This window comes from Phyllobates terribilis, unplaced genomic scaffold (genome assembly GCF_046119375.1).
Source record: "Phyllobates terribilis strain yellow unplaced genomic scaffold, ASM4611937v1 Scaffold_4__5_contigs__length_816908805, whole genome shotgun sequence".
NCBI lineage: Eukaryota > Metazoa > Chordata > Amphibia > Anura > Dendrobatidae > Phyllobates > Phyllobates terribilis.
Genome location: NW_027362764.1, coordinates 490,109,176 through 490,134,140, shown reverse-complemented (window position 1 = coordinate 490,134,140; position 24,965 = coordinate 490,109,176). Strand labels below are relative to the sequence as shown.

Genomic DNA, 24,965 nt, shown 5'->3' with positions numbered 1-24,965 from the left:
ATAATACATTCTACATTATTCTTAGTTGTTTGACTTCATGTAGAATTAACCTACAAGGAAAGAAAGGGTTTATTTTCATTCCGATATTAGTGTCCCATTGACTTGCATTGGTTTCCGGTATCGGAATCGGCGATATCCGATACTTTTTGAGTATCGGTCCGATCCAATCCGATACGATATTTCCTGATATCGGAAGGTATCGCTCAACACTAGTGAAAGGTCATCTCTAAGCTGAGATTTATAAAGGAAGTAGTTAAAACAGCTTAATAATGAGGTTAATGAGCCTTATTGGACATATAACTCTGCAGTCTGTTTAACTCTATTATTTTCAGAGTGCACAACTGAGGATATGATCACACAACCATTATTCAGGCAGATTTTCAGTGGGTCCGCTCCAAAAACTCCCTGAAAAAGCACTCAGAAAATGCTCAATAGAATGAATATAATAATTTCTATGTAAAAATGACTTGCTGTTCATATGTTTCGGCCTTTTGAGCGTTGTTTAACCGCTTCAGGTTTCCAAAAACGCCAAGCTGTTAAAAGACGTGACCTGACCATTCTTCGAGTGTTTTCCGTGTGGAAGATGCTCAATATTTTACAATAGAAGTCAATAGGAAAGGCTAAGAAGGCATCCTGAAGATACTTAGTCATTTTTTTAAACGTTTTCTGAACGTTTTGGCTTAAAAAAAATGCTAGCATCTTGTTCATTGTTTAATGGTATTAAGAAAACAAATGTAAAAAGACGCCCAAAAACGATGAAGAAATGTAAAAAGAAAATGCTGGCGGAAAAAAATGTCACAAAAGCTCTCAGGAAAGAAGTAAAAAACACTAAAAATACTGGTAGACACTTCAGATTTTCAAAGTTCAAGGAAAAAGGAGCGATTGGTGAAGCGACTTGTGCTTTAAAAAGGGCTATTTTTGGCCGCCTGAAAAAGATGCCGTGTCCATATACCCTTAGAGGTAACGGTATCCTTAGCTTTCACAAGTAAATTAGGATTCTTTCAGGTTTTTCCATACTTATTAATCCTAGCTTTAAATCTACTGTCAATACATTGTGTCATGTACACATATTTTATTACTTCTAGTGTGTAGCCATGCCTCATTTATGTGTTGGGATTAATTCTTGTATATATTACTTCATATTATTATATTACTTGTATATAGTATGTATATACTACTGTATATTACTGTTAATATTACTATATATAATTAGTCTATTGAGTTATTCACTGGGAATGCCTAAGTTTATGTATGCTTTACTATCTGTATGTTTTTTCTTCTTTCAGTAAAACGAGTTTGAAAAAAAAATTCTCCATCTGTCTACTGTAGCTCCGTTACCATAATTACCTACATCGAGTCTTAGAATGATTAAGCCAAGTCACACAGTGCTAATCAGCATACGTCTTCCAGAGAGTTAATGATTTCTATGATGCAGAGTGCGCTTATTTTACTTCTTAGACCTATTTCACGCCACGTTTGTGCGGTGTATCCATTTATACTGTAAAAAAAAAGCATTTAACCATTTCCTGAAAAATGACGTAACTGTACGTGAGGATTCCAAGTGCATTAGTGCTCTTTGATGTATAGTTACGTCAAGACATTAAACAGTCACCATGTCAAACATCACAGTGACCGGCTTGCGAAGCAGAGTTTGCGAGATCGGGACCAATCAGAGCGTCCCCTTACCGACAAGAAGAATGCAGCGTCATAGCCGGCTCCGACAGGCTCATTTCTATTATGGAGCTTGTCAGAGCTGGTCACAGTGAAGATCTGTGCTTCAGAAGCACAGAAAATCAAAGAAAAAAACAACAAAACGCTCCCCTCACCCCGATCGCTCCCTTTATTGTTGGTCATCAGAGTAAAAGTGACAGATTTTTCCCTATCCCAGACCTCTAGATTCCCCCTGCCAGGGTTTCTGTTAGGTAACAATGCCACCTATCCTCTAGATTACCCCTGTTTCGATAGGGTGCCATACTACAGCGAGGGATGCCAGTCCGCTGTCACGGTTTATTGGATTCTGCTGAGTTAATAGTCCAGTCCACACCTACTGAGTCACCAGAGCCTACTGAATCTCTACTCTGCACTTACTGAGTCGCCAGTCCACACCTATAGTAAGCACACTGTCCTTGTCTGTCTTCACCTACTAAGTTGCTACTCTGCACCTACTGAGTCGCTACTCTGCATCTACTGCTTTGCCAGTCCGCACTTATAGTCTGTCCACTGTCCTTGTCTGTCTTCACCTACTGAGTCACCAGTCCGCACCCACTGAGTCGCCAGTCCGCACCTATAGCCAGTCCACTGTCATTGTCTGTCTTTACCAACTGAGTTGCTATACTAGTCCAGTCTTCACCTACTGAGTTTTCCAATCCACAACTACTAAGTCGCCAATCCGCACCTGCTGTGTTGCCAGTCCGCTGTCTCAGTTCGTCTGATACTAGTGCGCCTCCAGACCTGTTCGCACATACTGAGGCACCACCAGTTCACTCCCATTCAGTCCCCAGTCTATTCCCACTCAGTCACCAGTCCATTCCCCATCTCATTCGTAAGTCTACCAATGAGCCGTCAGATAGTTCCTACTAAGTTCACAGTCGGCAGCTCACTCCTACTGTTTCTTTAGTTGAAATTAAAAAGAAATAAATAAAACTAAAAATATTACAATATTGAGTTTATGAAGTTTTAATAAAACTTGCAGAATGATGTACAGTATATGGTTGAGGAGGCATATGCCATGATATTCTCAGATACAGTCACCTCCTGCAGTGATGGTTAAGAACAATTTGCACTTTCATCTTCCTTCATATCAAGCAAAGCTGAGATTGTTCTTTCCCAGCACCACAGAAGAATTGAATGTGGGCAGCTGCGGAAATTTATAGCCCACTTTGGATTTTTAACTGTATTAATTTTTTCCACCTTTCTGTCTCTCATGTTGACAATAGCAAATTAATTTATTTTTACTAGCCATCTCCATAGCTCAGTCACAAATAATAATGTAATATTAGTAATGCCCTTAAAGGGTTTTCCCATGAATGAAAGTTCATTTTAATCAATAGATCTTGGAATAATAATAACTTACACTACTGAATGTGTTTAAATAAAATGTTCCTGTGCTGAGATAATCTTATAAATGTCCCCCTGCTGTGTACTGTGTAATGGCTGCGTCCGACCGTACAGGAACATGGTCGGATCATACCACATCTCCTGGGCAGGGGGGGGGGGGGGGTAAGCAAAAGAGAGTACACAGACATCTCTTTAAAGGGAATCTGTCACCCCCCTGGGAGATATCAGACCGCTACTATGGGCATACAGGGTCTAGAAAAGTAAATCTATACTTACCTGTATGGCCCATGGTAGAGCTCTGATTGCAGAGAAAAGAAGTTTTATCTTTTTGGTTTTCAACGGGCTTGGCGTCCGGGGGATGCCAAGCAGTGCCCGCCTATATGATTATTATTCCCCTAAATCTCCACCTATCAGCCTAGTTACCATTTTCCCTCCCTCCCCCGCACATCACAGGGCGCTGTGACGTGCCCTTTCCTTCCTCACCTCCCGGCGCATGCACAAAGCACGGCTCTTATAGACCGCGCTTTGTTTCCTCCCGGCCAGGTTTGTATGAGCACAGTGCCGCAGAAAACCTTCTTGTTATGCGCCGGGAGTCACTGGAGCGTAAGTCACAGTGACTCCCCGGCACCTGCACAATAGAGCACTGCGGCACTGTGCTCAGCCAAACCCGGCAGGGAGGAAACAAAGCGCGGTCTATAAGAGCCAGACAGAAAAATGCTTGTCTGACAGGTTAACTATATGTGAGCAGCCAGACACACAGAAGAGTAGTGGCAGCAGATGAGGAGCAAGTACTAACGGTGTCCTGTGTAAACATCTCTGGATGCCTCATACATCAGGGAATAGGGTCACTTATTGTATATACTTTCGCAATGCCATAAATGTCACAGCAAGTAATACCCCATTAATTTTAAGTACGGCCCCTGGGTTTGTTCAGTATGACAATGTGGTCTTTGGACTAAAAATGTTGTGCACCCCTGCCTTAGATAATGTCTGTAGGACATTTAGAACTTTTTGAAATCTCACAAAATTTTTGCACAGTTGTACTCTAGTATCCTAGCGGAGTACAATATCTCAAACAACATTTCGATTTTATGCAGTTGAAGACTGACATGCCAAATTGTAATGGTTTTTGAAAAGGCCCCTACCACATTTTAATTAACCCATTAGTGACCAACAGACGTCTTTTTACTGACCTGCGATATAAGAGACTAGCGTACCCTGACAGGTGACAATCCTGTAGCTGTCACCTGTACACTATAGCTGACAACTTGCTGCATCATCCACGATCAGTGTTGGCACCGACCATGGACGTTTAACCCCTTAGATTCTGCTGTCAATAGTGACTACAGAATCTAAATAGTTAATAGAGTGTGGAGGCTCCATCTTTAACCTCATTGGCACCCTGAGATCTTGATTGTGTGGTCCTGATGTTTGCCATGGCAGTTCATTGCCAAATAACGGCCTTAGAGTCTGCCATATATAGAGGATTGTTCAGAAGTTATCAAAATTTAGGTGGTAAAAATAAACTTTTTCATTCTTGTCATGCCACTTTCCATTACTTCCTGAAAAGAACCAGAAGGGTTAATAAACTATCTGAAAGCAATTTTAAATACGTTGAGGGGTGCAGTTTTTAAAATGGTATGACTTTTGGACGGTTTCCAACATATAGGACCCCCAAAGTCACTTCAAAACTGAATAGTTCCCTATAAAAATAAGTTTTGTAAATTTTCTTGAAAAAATGAAAAATTACTGCTACATTTTTAAACCTTCTAAAATGCTAACAAAATAAAACAACGCTTTACAAATGGTGCTGATGTAAAGCAGACACAAAGGAAATGTTATTTATTAATGTTTTTGTATGGTATGACTATTGGGATTAAAGGGATAGTCATTCAAAGTTTGGAAATTGCAATTTTTAAAACATTTTTGTAAAATTTCTGATATTTTTTTTATAAATAAACGCAAAACATATCAACCTAAATTTACCATTATTATAAAGTATCATGTGTCACAAAAAAAAAAGTCTCAAAATCAATGGGATATGTTGAAGCATTCCAGTGTTATCACTAAATAGTGACACTAGTCAGATTTTAAAAAAATTGGTCCAGTCACTAAGGGGGTTAAAAAAAAGCATAAATAAAAGAAAAGCTCAAAATAAAAAAAACATCTTTGCTTTCAAGCTTAAACCATCAAGTGTCATACTCCATTTTGATGATTTTGGTGCAAAATCCATCATTGCAAAAAGAAAGACAAAGACAATGAATGATGTAAAAAATGGCAATAGTGAATTGGGGCCCAAAGATTTACTAAAATAATATTGTACTACATGTAATATTGGATAATAATAGAAGAGAGCACTTCGGATCCTGTACTTCAACACCATCTCTACTGCTGCTGTAAGAAGAATTATTTTACCATTGGCAATGCATAAATTTGCAACAGATGTCACCATAGTACAATAAGTTTCTGCTCAATTATTTTATGAATGTGGTGAAAAAAAGTCATATTTCTCTATACCATTGTTCTGCATCTTTCACATTTTTGGAGAGATGCCCACAAGGTTAGATGAAGGCTAAATGCCACATGTATGGGGAGAAACATGGAATAACAAATTCTGAAGACATAGGCAGGGGGAGTTATGATAATATTATAAGGCCTCATTCAGATAGGATTTTTCTCGTACGTAAAAAATAGACCGACTTTCATCAGTGTTTCAGATCAAATTGTCATCAGTGTTTCGTCTGTGTGTACATTTTTCATCATTCTTTTTTTGCACATTAGAAGTTTTCTCAACCTTCTCCTACCAAACATGAAAATTGGTCTACATACAGATGGCCTCGCATACCATATTGGATGCTGCCCTGTTTTTTCACGGACACATAGACTTGTGACGCGCCCCTGGGCCTGTGTCGCGCTGCGTTGCGCACGCGGGAGCCTACCCGGAGCCGGATCAGTGGAGGGTTGTAGTCTCGTGGCGGTGACCCGGTCCGTGCCCAGGGAGTCAAACTAGACGGCAGTCTATTAGTAGTAAATAGTTGATGACTACGCCACCCGTTGAGTGCAGCCAGGAAGCTGCTGCTGCAGGGCAGACCGCTGAGGCCGGTGGTAGGATTGTGCAGCGTGATAGTATAACCCCCAACGGGAGGGGTATGGCCTCAGGGCAGCCGACGTGGATGATGGGGGTAGCAGGAACCACTCAGAGACGGTACGGTGTAGTTCAGGGTCTTTACTGGTAACAACGACAGACCCTCCCGGAGTACTTGCTAGCAAACGGGGCCTGGTCAGTCTTTGAGCAGATGGGATCTCCCCTGGCCAGGCGTAGTTGTAGGCCTCCCAAACTGACTGTACTCTTCTGGCTACCTTGCTAGAAGCTGATGTAAGGAGCCCACGTCCCTGAGTGTACCGTGTGGTGCTCACCCGTATGGCCGGTGACTCGGGGCCTTCTAATGGCTTCCGCTCCACGATGGCGGTGCTGGTCCCACGCGTGTGACCGTGCCTTCGGGCTTCTGGGCCAGAGGACCTGAAATCCCCTGCCTGACGGATTCTGCTGCTGGGTAGGAGTTAGTCCCCACAGCCTCGGACTCCGGGTCCGGTAAAGAATCTTCTTAGTCAGGGCGAGCTCTGCAGCTGCCAGCCCCTGACTCCTTGTAACTCTGCTGTGTCCTATGCTGCTTCTTGTCTCCACTCTCCTTGTCTGACTCACCCTGCCTCAGCCCCGGGTTTATACAGGGGAAGTTCTTCCCCTCCCAAAACTGGGCAGGAGGTGTGGCATGCACAGGATCCCTGACCAAAGGACCTCCCACCTGCTCTCAGACATAACATTACATTACTGTGGAAAACCAGACCCCTGGGGTGCCACATTCCCCCCTAGTGAAATTTAGTACTCCGGGACTAAACACATTTAGAAAAACATAACAAAGTATAACAATAACAATACTATAAGAAAAACACATAAGATGGTTACGGCGTGTCCGCAACCGGATGCAGTCTTTGAAGAAAAGCAAAGGTGTCCATTTCACCAACACAGGGAGACGTAACCAGGTAGGGGTCTGTCCTACCCCGAGTCCTTAACAGTCTCTAGTCCATCCTGGGTTACGCTCCAACTATATACAAGGATTCCCGGTAAATCCACCAAGGTTTCCTAAAAACAACTGGAAACACAAAATTATACACAATCAACAATACACTGATAAACATAAATAAAACTATTTTTACACTTCAAATTCTCCAGCGTGCGGGTAACTGACCTCTAGTGGCCCTAGTGGACCTACGGAGCTGACTGTCTGGCCCTGAACTACAGGGTGTAGGAGCTGTCAAGGGTAAACTGGGCAGCTGTCTACCGGCTCTTTGTCTCACTAGGGGTACGGCAGGCTCACTATAAGCAGAGGGTTGATTCTCCTGTTCTACTCGTGTGGAGTCTTCTGCCTCCTGGACCGGCTGTTCTTCCAGCTCTACCCGTTGCTCCGTAGGTTCTTGGGATGATGGTTGGAGGAAGGTGAGTACGGGTACCACAACTGCACCATTGACTTGAGTCCAAGACCGAGGGAAGTCCCCGAGCACGGTACTAACCATATCTTCCCTTTCTCCCACGGGTCGATGGTCTTCTTGTTCCTCTTCAGGGTTCCTCAGTTGTTCGGGACACTTCTTCAGGTGGTCCCGGGATACAATGGCTGTGGTTTCCCCTCCGTCTTTACTGATGGTACAGACCTTCGGGTTCTCGTGGCTTGAGGGCAGTACGGTGTACGGGTCCTTCTCCCACTGGTCATCCAACTTGTGGAGCCGTCTTTTCCTCTTCAAGACCTGCTCTCCGGGTACCAGGGGAACAGCGGGAGCATACTGGTTGTAAGTCTTCTCTTGTCTTTCCCTAGCCTGACAGAGACTTCGCTCCACGCTCTCTTGTACTCTCCGGTACTGCTGCTGCCTCTCTGTGTCCCAGTCTGTTTCTGGTGAAGTGTCCTCAGGTGTCAGGACTCCCATTTCCAGGTCAACAGGTAACTTACCAGGTCTCGCCCTCATTAGGTAAGCCGGGGTACAGTTGGTGGAACCTACCGGGATGTGGTTGTATAGGTCCACCAGATCGGGCAACTTCTCAGGCCACAGACTGCGTTCTTCCAGGGGCAATGTTTTTAGAAGATCCATTACCACCTGGTTCATTTTTTCACAAAGTCCATTAGTTTGCGGATGGTAGGGTGTCGTCCTTATCTTCCGGCAGCCATACAGATTGCAGAATTCCTGGAAGACCTCCGCTTCAAAGGCAGGTCCCTGGTCCGTCAGCACTTGGTCCGGGTACCCGTGTGGACGACAGAAGTGCTGCTGGAAGGCTCTAGCTGCTGTTTGAGCCGTTAAGTCCTTGACGGGGACGACAACCAAGAACCGGGAGTAATGATCCACGATGGTTAATGCGTAGACGTAGCCACTTCTGCTTGGGGTCAGTTTTACATGATCCAAGGCTACCAGTTCCAACGGTTGCCGGGTGACGATGGACTGCAGGGGAGTCTTCTGGCTGGCCCGGTCCTTCCTTCTCAGATTGCACGGGCCACAATCTCTGCACCACTTCTCGATGGTTCCCCTCATGCCTACCCAGTGGAACCGCTCGCGCAGCAGGAACTCCAGCTTTTTCCACCCGAAGTGTCCAGCTCCGTCGTGGTATGCCTCCATCACCATGGCTGCGTCTCTTCGTGGCACCACTACTTGCCAGAGTAGTTCATGCGTCCGGGAGTTGACCATTCTGCGGCACAACTTCCCCTTGTAAAGGAATAGTCGACTCTTCTCCGCCCATAGTTGTTTGGCTTCCTCCGGAGCGTCTGGTTCAAGGCGAGCCTCCGGCCGAGTCAGCATCTCCTTCACCAGTCGGACGGCAGGGTCGCTGTCTTGCGTTTCCGCCCAGTTGTAGTGGGGTAAGGGGTTCAACGTAGCAGCCTGCTTACCCCTTACCCGGTGGGAATACTGGATAGTCCCATGACGGTGGAACGCAGGGAGTTCAACTTCTTCCAGTCCCTCCGGATCTTCTCCTTCGTCCGGCAGGTTGGGCATCCTGGACAGGGCATCTGCGTTAGTATTGGAGCGTCCTGCCCGGTATTTGATTGTGAACTCGTAGTTGGACAGACGGGCCATCCACCTCTGCTCCAGGGCACCGAGTCTTGCCGTGTCCAGGTGTGTCAACGGGTTGTTATCCGTGTATACGGTGAACCGGGAAGAAGCGAGGTAATGCCTAAAGCGCTCGGTGACTGCCCATACCACGGCCAGGAACTCTAGCTTAAATGAGCTGTAATTCTCGGGGTTCCTTTCGGTGGGTCGCAGTTTTCGGCTGGCATAGGAGATTACTCGTTCTCTCCCCTGCTGAATCTGGGACAGTACGGCTCCTAGCCCGATGTTACTGGCGTCGGTGTAGAGGATGAAGGGCTGGCTATAGTCCGGGTACGCCAAGATTTCATCCCCCGTGAGGGCCATCTTCAGCTGGCGGAAGGACTCTTCTTCTAGCTCTTCCCATTTGAAGGGCGGCTTCTGGTTCTTGGCCTTTCGGGACTGGCCTATCAGGAGGTCCTGCATAGGCGCTGCCTTTTTGGTGAAACCGGGAATAAACCTTCGGTAGTAGCCTACCAACCCTAGGAACTGCCGCACTTCTTTTACGCTGGAGGGGCTTGGCCATCCCTTAATTGCGGTGATCTTATCGGGGTCGGGAGCCACTCCGTCAGCGCTCACCACGTGTCCCAGGTATTGCACCTTTGGTTTCAGGAGGTGACACTTGGAGGGTTTCACCTTTAGGCCGTAACTCGCCAGAGCTTCGAACACCTCCGCCAGGTGTTTCAGGTGGTCCTCATAAGTTTTGGAGTATACGATGACATCGTCCAGGTACAACAGGACCGTCTCGAAGTTTCTGTGGCCCAGACAGCACTCCATTAATCGTTGGAAGGTTCCTGGGGCGTTGCAGAGTCCGAACGGCATGCAGGTGAACTCGCTAAGTCCCATCGGGGTGGTGAATGCGGTCTTCTCCCGGTCCGCCTCTGCTACAGGAACCTGCCAGTACCCGCTAGTGAGATCCAAGGTAGAGAAGAAGTTAGCAGATCTTAAAGCAGCCAATGACTCCTCTATCCTTGGTAAGGGGTACGCATCCTTGTGTGTGATACGGTTGATTTTCCGGTAATCTACACACATCCTCATGGTGTTGTCTTTCTTTTTGACTAAAACTAGTGGGGCTGCCCAGGGGCTACAGCTATCCCGGATTACCCCAGCCTCCTTCATGTCTCTAAGCATCCCCTTGGCGTGTTGGTAATGTGCAGGGGGTACGGGTCGATACCTCTCTTTTATGGGAGGATGATCTCCCGTGGGGATGCGGTGTTCTACCCCCTTGACTCGCCCGAAGTCTAACGGGTGTTTACTAAACACTCTCTCATACTCTTGAACCACCCGATAGACTCCTTGTTTCTGATGGGAGGGAGTGGAATCAGTACCCAAATGTAGTTGCTGACACCAGTCCTCCATGTCTTTCTTAGAGCCGTTACCTTCCTCCGGGTGAGATGGAGGCAAGGGTTCCACAGATTGTATAGAATTTTGATTAGTGGTATATAATTTGGCTAGCGTGGCATACCGGGGCAGGTACACTTCCCTCTCCCCGATATTTATTATGCGAATGGGCACCCTCCCATGGCGTACATTGACCACCCCCCGTGCTGTCAAAATGGTGGGCCTACTGTCTGAGTAAACTGGTTCTACCATTGCCTGGTAATCTCTACCTCTCAGACCAATAGCTGCCCGGCACCAAATCATCATTTCACTTTTTGGGGGCATGGCAATAGGAAAAGGGTCACACATTCTTACGCTACCAATCTCACCGCCGGAGAGTTCCACTTGTTGCCGTTGCATCAGTGCCCGGATCTCTTTCTGGAGCACCCGCTGCTCGCCGGAGCTGGCGTTCTTGGCAACCTGCTGTAAAAGGAAAATCACCTCTGCAAGACAATTTTCAATTACGTTAGTTCCTAGAGTTATTTTTGGGTGACTCTCATGTTTATCAATATCTACAATGATCAGTCCCTGTGCGGCCAGTTCGACTCTACCGATTTTGAGGGTCACCTCTTTAAATCCGATCTGTGGCACGGGCTGGCCATTGCTGGCGATGATACTCAAGTCATCGTCAGGGTAGCGGGTAATATCCGAGTCATTCCAGTACTGCTTGAAGAGCACGTACGGGATGGTGGTGACCTGTGACCCGGTATCCAGTAGGGCACTCATGGGGATGCCATCCAGTACCACAGGCAAGACTGGACGTCCTCCCACATATCTGTCGCGCCAGTTCGATGGGCCTGGTGATCTTTTTCCTGGGGGTTGGCCCTCTACTCCAGGTTGTGCCCGTTTAAAGAACAGTACCTTTCCATATGTCCGGGTTGATTGCAGCGGCGGCAGATGGGTCGTCCGTCCTCGCTGTATCGGTCACTGGGTCTTCCTCTGGCCGGTGGGGTCCTCCTTGGTCGACGCCACGGGATGTCCTCCGGTCCGGATGCCAGCTGGATCTTCCCTGGGGTGGAAACCTGTAAAGACTGCACAGTTCGGGTTAGCGCAGCAACGCTCTTAGCTAGCTCTTGGACCTGATGGTGTAGGTCTGGAGCCGGGTCATTGTCCAAAGCCTGCGCATCAGCTCCCACAGGCCCTGCCGACAAGGGCGCCGCCTCCTGGTGGTAAGTGATAGCTGGGCGCCTGTGGGTAACAACGCCACCCGGTGCTGGTTCTCGGAGCACCCGGATAGCTCTATCCTTGAACTGTGCAAAGTCCAGATGGGGATCCTGTAAGGCCATTGCCCGCAACTGGGTTCGGTGGGCATTGCAATATAAACCCTCTATAAATTGTTCAGTCAATAGCCTGTCCTCGTTTCCCACCCCATCAGGGTCGGTCTGCTTTATGGCCCTCAGGGCCTCTTGTAGGTTTAGTGCATAGTCCCTTATACTCTCATGCGCTCGCTGCTTGCACCCGTAGAATCTAAGCTTAATCTCGGCTGAGGTGCGGGTATCAAAGGTGTCCTTCAGCCGGGTTAGTATCCCTGCGACAGTCTTCCTCCCAGGTGGCCAGGATTTTACTTCCCTTTTGGCTGCCCCGGTTAGTTGGGCCACCAGGATGCTCACTTTTTGCTCTTCTGTGAGGGGGTACACCTGGAAGAGGCTATCCAGCTTTTCTCTAAAGTCATGCAGGGTATGTGACTCCCCTGAGTACTGGGGTAGCCAAGCTGCTCCCGGGATATAGGGCATGGTGAAGGGCATAACTGCAGCAGCGGTAGCGCTGGCGGGGGTTGAGGCAGTGAAGCTCTCCTCCGTATCCGACATCTTCCTCCCCCCTAGTGGACCGTGGCCTACCTTGCGATGATCCTCTTCCGTAGGCCGCGGCTCCGCAGTGGATCGTCAGGGTTGAGGACCTTCCGTCGCGCTCCTGTGACGTCGGCGTCTGCTGGGCTCCTTCCAGGACCTTACGCAACGTCCGGACGTGAGGTGGGGCTTCAGTTCTCGCGCGCTTTCGGAGTCCACGCCCCTCTTCTTCCCGCGCGGCGTCCTCAAGATGGCGTCCAATGGCGGGAAAACTCCACGGATGGCGGGAAGAAGGTCGAAGATGGCGCCGGATGGCGGGAAAACTTCGCCACTGGTAAGTTTGAACAGTCTTTGCTTTTCAGGCACGCAGTACCCGGTGGTTGCGGGCACGAAATCCTGCCGACTACGCCAAAGTTGACGCGCCCCTGGGCCTGTGTCGCGCTGCGTTGCGCACGCGGGAGCCTACCCGGAGCCGGATCAGTGGAGGGTTGTAGTCTCGTGACGGTGACCCGGTCCGTGCCCAGGGAGTCAAACTAGACGGCAGTCTATTAGTAGTAAATAGTTGATGACTACGCCACCCGTTGAGTGCAGCCAGGAAGCTGCTGCTGCAGGGCAGACCGCTGAGGCCGGTGGTAGGATTGTGCAGCGTGATAGTATAACCCCCAACGGGAGGGGTATGGCCTCAGGGCAGCCGACGTGGATGATGGGGGTAGCAGGAACCACTCAGAGACGGTACGGTGTAGTTCAGGGTCTTTACTGGTAACAACGACAGACCCTCCCGGAGTACTTGCTAGCAAACGGGGCCTGGTCAGTCTTTGAGCAGATGGGATCTCCCCTGGCCAGGCGTAGTTGTAGGCCTCCCAAACTGACTGTACTCTTCTGGCTACCTTGCTAGAAGCTGATGTAAGTAGCCCACGTCCCTGAGTGTACCGTGTGGTGCTCACCCGTATGGCCGGTGACTCGGGGCCTTCTAATGGCTTCCGCTCCACGATGGCGGTGCTGGTCCCACGCGTGTGACCGTGCCTTCGGGCTTCTGGGCCAGAGGACCTGAAATCCCCTGCCTGACGGATTCTGCTGCTGGGTAGGAGTTAGTCCCCACAGCCTCGGACTCCGGGTCCGGTAAAGAATCTTCTTAGTCAGGGCGAGCTCTGCAGCTGCCAGCCCCTGACTCCTTGTAACTCTGCTGTGTCCTATGCTGCTTCTTGTCTCCACTCTCCTTGTCTGACTCACCCTGCCTCAGCCCCGGGTTTATACAGGGGAAGTTCTTCCCCTCCCAAAACTGGGCAGGAGGTGTGGCATGCACAGGATCCCTGACCAAAGGACCTCCCACCTGCTCTCAGACATAACATTACATTACTGTGGAAAACCAGACCCCTGGGGTGCCACACTTGCATTGGCGAGTTTGATCTGTGATTCAGATCAAAATGTCTGTGTTCTTGTGCAAACCACTCTGTCCGCTAAAACACACGGACATGTGAACAGCCCCATGGACTGTAATAGGTACGAGTTCTTTCCTTAAAAAAGAAAGATAGTACACGTACGTCAGAAACTGATGTCTGCATGACCCTTTAGTGTATGGTATGGTGTTTTGGACAGTTATAGGACCTCCAGAAAAACACCTTGTGCCTTGGGGTCACTGTTTATTGAGGACATTTAATATTTCAGCCACTAATCAGAGAATTGCTTTATCAGCTAATTCTTAATATTTATAAAGTACTCCAATTGCTTCACCAAAAGCCTGATTTATAAAGACTGGCATATAAAACGTAACTGGCGTAATGAAGGCACCAGAGGAGTAAGATGAACCTGACTCATGTAGATGCACCTCTTAGTGAATAAGGCGCATCTGACAACTGCCATGCGCCTCCGCCAGCAATATCAAGGACTGGAGCACATTTCTGGAGTAATTACCCCACCAAAGTGGTGTACATTTTGATACATTTTCTGCACCGGCTTCATCATGCCCAGTCCCACCCAAGTTTTTGGCCACTTTGGTGGAGGTGCCCGTGACTGGTGAACAAAAATGGTGAAAGCTGTACAGGTTGCACCAATGCTATGTCAGCCCCTCTTTATGGTCCGTGAATTGGACCAAACTTGTGCATGTCTCAATTTTTGTTAAAGAAAAGGCATCTGAAAAGGTCTTTAGACTATAATGGATACATCTTTTATCCACAAAAAAAAAGGATAGAACACATACACAGCGATCAGATTTGTGATTGAGACCTTAGATTAGCTTCGTTTCTGTGCATCTATACATGCTCCTGTGCTAATAAGGCAAACACGGAAAGGAGCACATAGGCGTCAATCAGGCTTGTGAATGGGACCTTAGATTAGTTTCTCTTTGGTGCTTTTACATGTGCTTCTGTGTATGTTCAATAAAGAAAATGAATGGCACCATATGTGACACCCTGCTAGGAGCTCGTGCACATGGCCATTACCCTTTTTCTAAGATCTCTCTAATCTGTGATTAGCTCACTTGTATGGTAGCCCAAAACGATTAAGGGTGTCTTTACAGACCGCCTCATAAGACAGAATCTACCCAGCAATTTCATTCTTGCTTTAAATCTCATGAACATAATTTTGGTAGCCCAACTATTTTATTTGTAAATCTTTGAGTTTTATTTTTCCTTACAGTAATATTTTGCTGAGTAACCATTATTTGAAAGTTAAGTGTACAGACCCAACTTTTCATATTGTAGTAAAATCTTGTCGTCATAAACTGCATGACAAATATTGAGCCCCAAGCTTTTGCAAATACTTATGTAGCCACTAGTTTCATAGAACAAAAAAATCTAGGAGCAGAAAACATATGAACACAAAGATCTAGACATTTTGTACACTTCTTCCAGTGTTTATTCTTTAAAACATTAAAATAAAATATTAAACATCCTTTAAAGTGGAGTAATTTCTCCTCCCTTTTCCTCTCCCTCTGACCTCTCCATAGAACTTTATGAGCACTAACAGCCATCTCCTATCTCAGGAACTGGAAAATCTGTATTCACTGAAGAAAGCTTTTACCCCTGAATTCACAGTGAAATATAAATCTAGGAGGTGAAATAAGCAGATTTCCCTGATAAGATATATTACAAAGTTTCTTATTTTCACATGTACTATTGATTTATGACATAAAAATGAAATAGACAATTAAAAGGAGTCTGCCAGTACAAAATGACAGTTCAAGCACAAGCGCTCAACTCACTCTCGGGTTGCCAAACAGTTCAGTATACCTCCCCAGCTCCATCTTTTCCAAATAGTGGTAGTACTGGTACGACGAAGCAGGGGGGAATAGGTAGATATTTTTTTATTTGTTTCTCCTCTATTTAGACTTAAAATGGGTGGATTGTTTCAGTTATTTTGACTGTACAGTGAGCTGTTTTCTATAATATTCTAAACAGCTATTGTTTTGGTAAAGTGAATGTGAAGGAGAGCTAGGAATGGACTGTTCACAGTCCAGGCCATTAAAGTTATATATTTACTAACGTCAGATTGAATAGAAAGGGTATAATAGGCAAAGGACCTCCTACTATCACAAGCATGAAGTCATATCTTCATAAATTACTGGTCTGTTTAAACAAGTAGACGAACGTTCTATATGCATGTAATGATCATTAAAGGGGTTTTCTTATTGTCATAAAACATCATGTAAAAGCAAGAAACTTTGCAATTTACTTGTTATTAAAAATCTTCTCTGCTGTCAAGACCAGAGGGATCTTAAATGTTACAGTTTACTGTTTGTTACCTTGGTTACCGACCACTTCTGTAGTCTAGCAAGCAAGAATTATAGCTCTTGAAAGCTCTATGCTATCCAGCTTGTATATACGGCTCTAAGCTGACTGGATTGCTGGATGCGGCCAGCTTCAATGCCATCACGCTCCTCCAATGCTGCAGAGCAAAGCCGCTTCTGCTTATACTATCAAAGAGCAAACAGTTTGAGACAGTGGATCAGCCTTACTGCTGGTCCAAACTGCCAATCATTCAGGCGCGCACCGCACACCAGCAAAGAGGAAGCCAGGAGGCAGGGGAGCGGCGCGCCTTTGAACTTTGTTCTTGAGAAAACCCCTTTAATATAATCATTCTTTGCGCATAGAATACAATGTTGTCTGCAGCACATTGCCTGTATGCATGGGATGATGTGCTGCTGATAACAATGATTTATAAGGCGTAATACAAATTATCGCACAATATAAATGAGAATTTTGCTCTTTTGACAAGTAAATGCCTGTCGAAGGAACCTGTCGAAAATGTCTGTTTAGTTCCTACAAATTATTGGCTTGTCTAAATGTGCCATAAGCAACTAGCTACATGCTCGTGTACACTGTGCAACAGGAACATTTTGTAAAATAATGCTCTTTTGGATTTATCCCCGTAGTCCAAAGCAAACCAACGGCATCTAATTGAATTTCCATATGATACTACATACCTGGTATTCTATTCAGTGTGACCCAGTAATGCTCATCTGGGCTGTAAGTGTCCTTAGACCATTTCAGTAGATCCAAGGCTCTCTGATCTTCTAGAATAAATTTTGTAAATTCCCTTGTCAGGGCCACATATGCAGACCCAAAGTATATGGTGATATTGTGAGGAGGGGGAGGCTTTACAGTGTTGGTCCTCTGCACTTGTGAATGTACTATATCCTCGCGATGAACATATTTGGTCCGGGGGATGGCATGATCTGGGGGCAGGACCCCCGGAGTGATATTTTTCCCATTAAATTTTTTTAAATGTTGCACAATCTCCTTGTTTGTCTTCAATGGGAAATCCTGGCCACAGGTATTGATCACATACTTCCACTGCACCTCTGATTTCAGCAGGTCTTTCATGCAGTTCAGATCAGCCTGCAGTCTGGATATTCCAGCATAAACCACAGGCTCCATTTTCGAGGCGAGAAAAGCATTCGGAAAGCAATTTATAAAATCATCTACTGCCTGCAAGTACTCGGCACTGGACTTCTCATCCACATGGATGCAGTATATATTTTGGGGCATATAGATAGCCCTAAACAATCTCTCGAATGTATCGAATTCCTTGTGCACTGTCATCATGTAGGCTAGAGGAAAATCTGCCTCCTCAGCTGACAGGGGAGCTGTGATGTAATGATTTTGCTTTCTATATTCTTGACAGTCAGACCTTTCATAGGATTTAGGCACCGTAGGTTCGAATTCAGATTTGCGTCCGCTGAAGAGGGCGTCACAGGCTTCCAGTAAGAGGATTCTTTCTTCGGTTGCGTTAAAGCGGTGGAAAGATTTCCACTTTATGAGGCTGTTGTTATAATATAACACCAGAAAAGTCACACTTAATAGAGGAACAGGAAACATGTATCGCATCCTAGGAGTCATTATTAAATAGGAAAATAAATCTTATACCTCCACGTAAATGTGCCTTTCATCTTTCACACCGGATTGCAGAATGGTGCATTGTCCCTTCTCGGTGGAAGCCGCCTTTGTGGCCATACATTTGTCATCTCTGGTCAGTGTGTAGCCGCACCAGCTGCTCGGTGTTCTCTCCTTGGCTTCATATGATTTTATGCAGGCTGCATGAGGCTGTGATGACCTTCTGTTCACTTTAAACATTTGCATATGAAACATTGGGCGCGCTGATTGGTTAAGCCTCTGGCACCCCGCAGCATGTCACTGAGTGCTTTAATCTTTCCCTTTTTCCTCGCATATGTTTCCCCAGCAATCCCCTCTGCCGGATCCGCGCTGTATTTACAAATATCACATTAACAACTAATTACATTTACAGACACATTGTAGCAATTCTGCACCGCTACACGGGAATTTAGTTCTGCGGATAGAAGAATCTTTGTTTTTCTTTGCTGATAATTAAAATTAAGGGCTCGTATAAATCGGACGAGTGCTATCTGATTTTTTTTTACTTGGACCAATGTTATACAATGGGGCAGTGCTGATGACCGATTATTTTCACTGACAGAATCTGTCTGTAAAAAAAATTGTAGCATCGAATGGGTGCGAGGAAAAAAATCAGATGTGTGGCATTCAATTTTTACGGATACATTACAATTCTGTAGGATAGGAGACTGTAAATGATTAATAACTGCTGAGTACAAAAACAGACTGCACACGGATGACAAGTGGGAAAAAAAATGTACCACTTTTCTGGATTAAAACATATTTTTATACGCTCGTGTGACCCCAGCCTAAGGGCGCATTCACATATCCATGTAAATGTTGGCGTGCTGTCTTATTTTTTCATTAGACAGCACTTGACTCACTGAGTATGCCCTAGTGTAATCCTCAACATCGGACCAGTATAGGACATGCTCTGAGTTTTTTCCGTGATTTTTACAGAATGGACAAGCACCCTAAGTCTACATTCACACATCCGTGTCTTAAGCTATGTTCACACATCATGTTTTTTTCAGCGTTCTTTGATGCAGTTTTTCTGCAAATTTTCAGCTGCCTATTGCAGTATCAGCAAAGTCTATGAGAAAACAGAATTCTCTGTTCACACATCATAGTTTTTTTTGTTCCGTATTTTGCGCCTTGCATGTTTTTTTGAAAATAGAGCATGTCACTTCTTTCAGCTGTTTTTCAGCATTTTTTCACCCATAGGAAGTAATGGGTGGTGAAAAAAGCACTGAAAAAACGCACCAAAATTTGCATCTGGATTTTTCCAGCGTTTTTGATGGCAAAATAGAATGGGGTTATTTTTTCTTCACAGAACTTTATGTACATGAATAAATAGAGACAGAAGGACAGTGAAAAAAACACACCAAAAACGCATCAAAAAAGCACCAAAACTGAAAGAAAAATACTGAACAAAATGCCCCTGAAGATAAAGTTTTGCTGCAGATTTGTGACTCAAAAACCCCATGATGTGTGAATGTGGCGCCCCTGAGGGTTCAGTCGCCACAGAGGTACTGCATCTCACCCAGAGGTGTGGTATCCCACTCTCAGGTAAGGATAGAGTGCTGCCCGGGACCCTAACACCTGCATCCAACACCTCCACTTCAGTAGGGCAGGACGAGATTGCTCCTAAGGGAGAGCACAGCCCCTGGTCCCTGGCTGGAGTGGAGGGGAACCAAGTGAGGGGGAACCATGTAGTGGGTGTGGGTGGAGGAAGCAGATAATGGGGAGCACTTGTGAAGGAGGTGTATAAAAGAGAGAGCCATCTTGTAAAGACATGCCAGTCTGAGAGGAGAAGTGAGGGGAGCAGGGGCTCTGAATGAGCTCTGCCCCAGAGTGGGCCTAGCAGAGAGGCCGGAGACTGAGGAGAAAGGAGAGAGGAGCAGTAAGGAAGGCTCCAGCAGGAACGAGGGGATCCTATGGGTACGGGCAGTGCTGGAGGCCACCCGTACGCCCGAATCTACCAGGTGTGGAAGGATCAAGCCGGGGACCGGCCCCTAAACTAGTGGAGAACTACAAGGCTCAGCTAGAAACCGGAGGCTTCTGTACTTTTAGGGTGCAGTTGCCACAGCCACAATTACATCGCCGAGAAGGTGGTCACAGAGGGTCCAGGGGACTGCAGGTCGCCCGACAAGACCCGAGGCTACCGGATTGGGACACTGTGAGGCGCAGGACAGGAGGGTGAGAGCCAGCGCAGGAAGACGACTGAGAAAGGCACACAGAAGGGGGTCCTGTTAAGTGCTCTGGAATTACCTGAGGGATTGCTGAACCCCTTGCCTGGTGGACGCAGCGCGACATGGGAGGCTGTAACCTGTACAGTGCAACCTGACGAACTTAACAAGTGTGAGTAAACTCTGAGGACTGCACCCCACTGTCTCTGTGAATTACTGCTGCGCCATCACTCCCTGCACTACACTGCGCTACAACGCCCAGCAAACATCTACAACATCTACACTGCCCTGGAGCTAAGCTCTACCTGTGGAGAGCTAAACCAACTTTGCTGCGTCAACAACAGCTCCAGAGGATCTGCACCGCAGCGGCGGCTCCACATAGCCGCATACCACAGGTGGCGTCACGAACATTTCATAAAAACTATAAATCCCCTGTAAATATTCCCCTTTTGATTGACCGCCCTGGGTCACGGACCGGGTCACCGCCACTGTGACATCTCCCCTAGCAACGACCAGTCCGGCACCGAGTACCCCACGGCCCATGGGGCTCATCATGAACATAGCCTAAGACTACATTCATACATCCGTGTGCTACTATCCAAGAGAAACGGATCTATTTTACTTAGAATGGTAGAGTTGGAAGGGACCTCCTGGGTCATCTGGTCCAACCCACTCTCAAAGCAGGATTCACTAAATCATCTCAGACAGATATCTGTCCAGCCTCTGTTTGAAGACGTCCATTGAAGGGGAACTCACCACCTCTCGTGGCAGCCTGTTCCACTCATTGATCACCCTAACTGTCAAAAAGTTTTTTCTAATATCTAATCTGTGTCTCCTCCCATTCAGTTTCATCCCATTGCTTCTAGTCTTTCCTTGTGCAAATAAGAATAAAGAAGATCCTTCTACAATGTGACAGCCCTTGAGATATTTGTAGACAGCTATTAAGTCTCCTCTAAGTCTTCTTTTTTGCAAGCTAAACATTCCCAAATCCTGTAACCATTCCTCATAGGACATGGTTTGCAGACCGGTCACCATTCTGGTTGCTCTTCTCTGAACTTGCTCCAGTTTGTCAATGTCTTTTTTAAAATGTGGTGCCCAAAACTGGACACAGTATTCCAGATGAGGTCTGACCAAAGAGGAGTAAAGTGCGATAATGACTTCACGTGATCTAGACTGTATGCTTCTGTTAATACATCCCAGAATTGTATTTGCCTTTTTTGCTGCTGCATCACACTGTTGACTCATGTTCAGTCTATGATCTATTAGTATATCCAAGTCTTTTTCACATGTACTGTTGCTTAGCTCTATTCCTCCCATTCTGTCTATGCTTTTTTTTCATTTTTACTGCCCAGATGTAGTACTTTGCATTTTTCCCTGTTAAAAACCATTCTGTTAGTTGCTACCCACTGCTCCTGTTTATTTAGGTCTTTTTGAATCCTCTCTCTTCTCTAGTGTTAGCTATCCCTCCTAGCTTTGTGTCATCAGCAAATTTAATCAGTTTACCCTCAATTCCTTCATCTAAATCATTGATAAAGATGTTGAACAATACAGGTCCCAGGACAGAGCCCTGGGGCATCCCACTTGAGACATTCATCCAACTGGATGTGAAGCCATTTACAACCACTCTTTGAGTCCGATCACTAAGCCAGTTATGAATCCACCTAACAGTTGCCTTGTCCATTCAATACTTGGTCATTTTTTCAATAAGGATGGTGTGAGATACTTTGTCAAATGCTTTGCTGAAGTCAAGATATACTATATCTACAGCATTTCCCTGATCCACCCAGTCAGTGATTCTATCATAGAAGGAAATTAAGTTAGTCTGACATGACTTGTTAGTTATAAACCCATGCTGCCTCTGGTTAATCACTTCATTCTAATCCAGGTACTTACATACATATTGTTTAATAATTTGTTCAAAGATCTTTCCTGGTATAGAAGTCAGACTCACCGGCCTATAGTTCCCTGGGTCCACTTTCTTCCCCTTTTTGAAGATAGGAACAACATTTGCTCTTCTCCAGTCTTTTGGGACTTCTCCTGTTCTCCAAGAATTTTCAAAGATTATGGAGAGTGGTTCTAAAATTTTTTCTACGATCTCCTTCAGTACTTTGGGGTGTAATTCATCTGGACCTGGAGACTTGAACTCATTTATGTTAGCTAAATATTCCCTCACAATCTTTCTGTTTACAGATAACCTGGATTCTTCTATTCCTTTAATAGGACAGTGAAGATCAGTTGATGTTACATTTTCTTTCTGAGAGAAAACTGATGCAAAATAGGAATTAAAAAGTTCGGCCTTCTCAACATCCTTTCTTACCATTTCACCATTTTCATCCTGTAAAAATCCTATAGCATCTTTGACTTTTCTTTTACTTTAGACATACCCCCAGAATCCTTTTTTATTGCTTTTGACATCTCTTGCAAGCCTTAATTCATTGTCAGCTTTAGCTAACCTGATACATGCCCTACAGGTTCTGCAGACTGCATTATAATCTTCTTTAGATATGCCTCCCTCTTTCCATTTGATAAACATTTCTTTCTTTCTTTTTAGCATGTGTTTAAGTTCTGTGTTCATCCATCCTGGTTTCCTTAAATGCTTCCCATTCTTCCTACTTTTCGGGATTACAGGTGTCATCCTAGTTGCATCAGTTTTTTTTCTTCCCTTTTTTTTCACTGAAGCAGGTAGACTGTCTGAACTTTTTTTTCCCCCATTGACTCTTAACAATGTATCAGTTAAAAATAGATAAAACTAGGATGGAACACTAAAGTTTAAAGTATATCTTCCTAGTTTCATCCATGTTAAAGATCCCCATAGATTTTAATGGCTGAGTCTCATCCACAAAATGGATGAGAATAGGACATGCTCTGAGTCCCATGGACTGGAGACACGAGCGCTTGTGCAGATGAACGTATAAATCAGATGTGTGCCGTGCAATTTTTCATTGGATAGAACACAGACTGACTCATGTTCTTCAATAGGTCTGTTCAGATGAATGATTCTTCTCTCTGACAGACTGTCCGTAAGAAAAACATTGCAGCATTCACAATTCTCTTCAGAGTCTTGGATGAGACTTGCCAATCCAATTCTATTGGCACTCAAATGAAAAAAAAATCTGATCCCATAGGCCATCCATGTGGCATCCGATTTTTACAGATATATTTCCATTATTAATGTAGGAAACTGCATTTGCTCAAGTACATTTTTGAATGTATATGTATCTAAATAGATTGCACCCAGACAGCAAACAGATATCACATGGACTTAACCTCTTCACCACCTTGCGTTTTTCTGTTTTCGTTTTTTGCTCCCCTTCTTCCCAGAGCCATAACGTTTTTATTACTCCGTCAATATGGCCATGTAAGGGCTTCTTTTTTGCGGGATGAGTTGCACTTTTGAGCAACATAATTGATTTTGCCCAGGGCCGGCGTCAGCACCCGGTGCACCCGGGTAAGTGCCGGGGACCTGAGGCGGGGGGGGACCCACTCGCGGTTGGGCAGACTGCCGGGCTATGGGGAGAGCAGTGCCAGTGCCCGCCCTTCCCTCCCGCTTGCTCAGGGCCCCGGCAGCCGAATACTTACCTTTCCCCGTGCCTCCGCAGATCCGCTGTCTTCCTGCTGTGCGTTCCCTGTGACGTCTCAGGTCAGAGGGTGCGGTGACCTCTTTCCACTGTGCCCTCCCCTGAGCCGTCACAGGCAGCGCAGAGTGGGACGACACCGACGAAGCTGTAGTCCGGACCTGAGCAGTGGCAGCAGGTGAGGAGGAGTGAGGTGAGTATTTGATTTTTTTTTTTTTTTTTAATGTATGGAGGCATGGGGCATTATATGGGGGGGGGGTGACATCCTGCATGGGCCATTATAAAGAGGGGGGTGACATCCTGCATGCGGAATTTTAAAGAGAAGGGGGTGATATCCTGCATGAGCCATTATAAAGAGGCGGGTGACATCCTGCAAGGGGCATTATATGGTGGGGAAAGGAACATCCTGCATGGGGCATTATTTGGGGGGAAAGGGACATCCTGCATGGGGCATTATATGGTGGGGGAAAGAGACACCCTTCATGGGGCATTATATGGGGGGGGGACATCCTGCATGGGGCATTATATGGCGGGGGAACTGACATCCTGCATGGGGCATTATATGGTGGGGGAAAGGGACATCCTGCATGGGGCATTATATGGTGGGGCAAAGGGACATCCCGCATGGGGCATTATATGGGGGGGAAAGGGACATCCTGCATGGGGCATTATATTGGGGGGAAAGGGACATCCTGCATGGGTTATTATATGGGGGGGAAGGGACATCCTGCATGGGGCATTATATGGGGGGGAAGGGATATACTGCATGGGGAATTATATGGGGGGGGATAAGTGACATCCTGCATGGGGAATTATATGAGGGGTGACATCCTGCATGGGGCATTATATAGGGGGGAAGGAACATCCTGCATGGGGCATTATATGGGGGGAAAAGTGACATCCTGCATGGGGCAATATATGGGGGTTGACATCATGCATGGGACATTATATGGGGGGTGACATCCTGCATGGGGCATTATATGGGGGAAGGAGAAGTGATATCCTGCATGGGGCATTATATGGGGGGGAGTGACATCCTGCATGGGGCATTATATGGGGGGGAGTGACATCCTGCATGGGGCATTATAAGGGAGGGAACAGCCTGAATGGGGCATTATAAGGGGGACACAGCATGTATAGGGCATTATGTGGGGGGAGCAGCCTGCATGGAGCATTATATGAGGGCCAGTATCCTGTATAGAGCGTTATAAGGGGATCAGTATCCTGTACGGAGCGTTATATGGGGTTCAGTATCCTGTACGGTGCGTTTTATGGGGGCCAGTATTCTGTATGGAGCATTTTATGGGGGCCAGTATACTGTGTGGAGCGATTCACCAGTTTCTGAGCTATTGTGGAATTTACAATAGATATCACTCATGTAATGTAAGAAGTGAAATCTTTGCATTGTACTATATATATATTTCTCCGCGGTATTTGTGCATCATGAATTGTGGTATGTGTTAAAGGGGCCCACTGAGACTCTTTCGCCCGGGGCCCAGAAAAACC

At 46.1% G+C, this 24,965-nt stretch overlaps 1 protein-coding gene across 2 annotated transcripts in view; it reads right to left on the bottom strand.

The window, feature by feature from the left end:
* The window catches only part of LOC141265554 (N-acetyllactosaminide beta-1,6-N-acetylglucosaminyl-transferase-like), a 108,882-nt gene extending 90,983 nt beyond the window's left edge, over positions 1-17,899 (bottom strand). Inside the window, exons 1-2 of one of the 2 annotated variants that reach the window (XM_073678761.1) lie at positions 17,711-17,899; positions 16,768-17,606 (exon numbers count right to left, since the gene is read on the bottom strand). In XM_073678761.1, coding sequence (XP_073534862.1) covers positions 16,768-17,606; positions 17,711-17,733 — 862 coding nt within the window. In that variant the 5' untranslated portion in view covers positions 17,734-17,899. Of the gene's footprint in view, positions 1-16,767 lie in introns of both variants that reach the window. The other variant, XM_073678760.1, reaches the window with a different exon arrangement.
* Between the last annotated feature and the right edge of the window lie 7,066 nt (positions 17,900-24,965).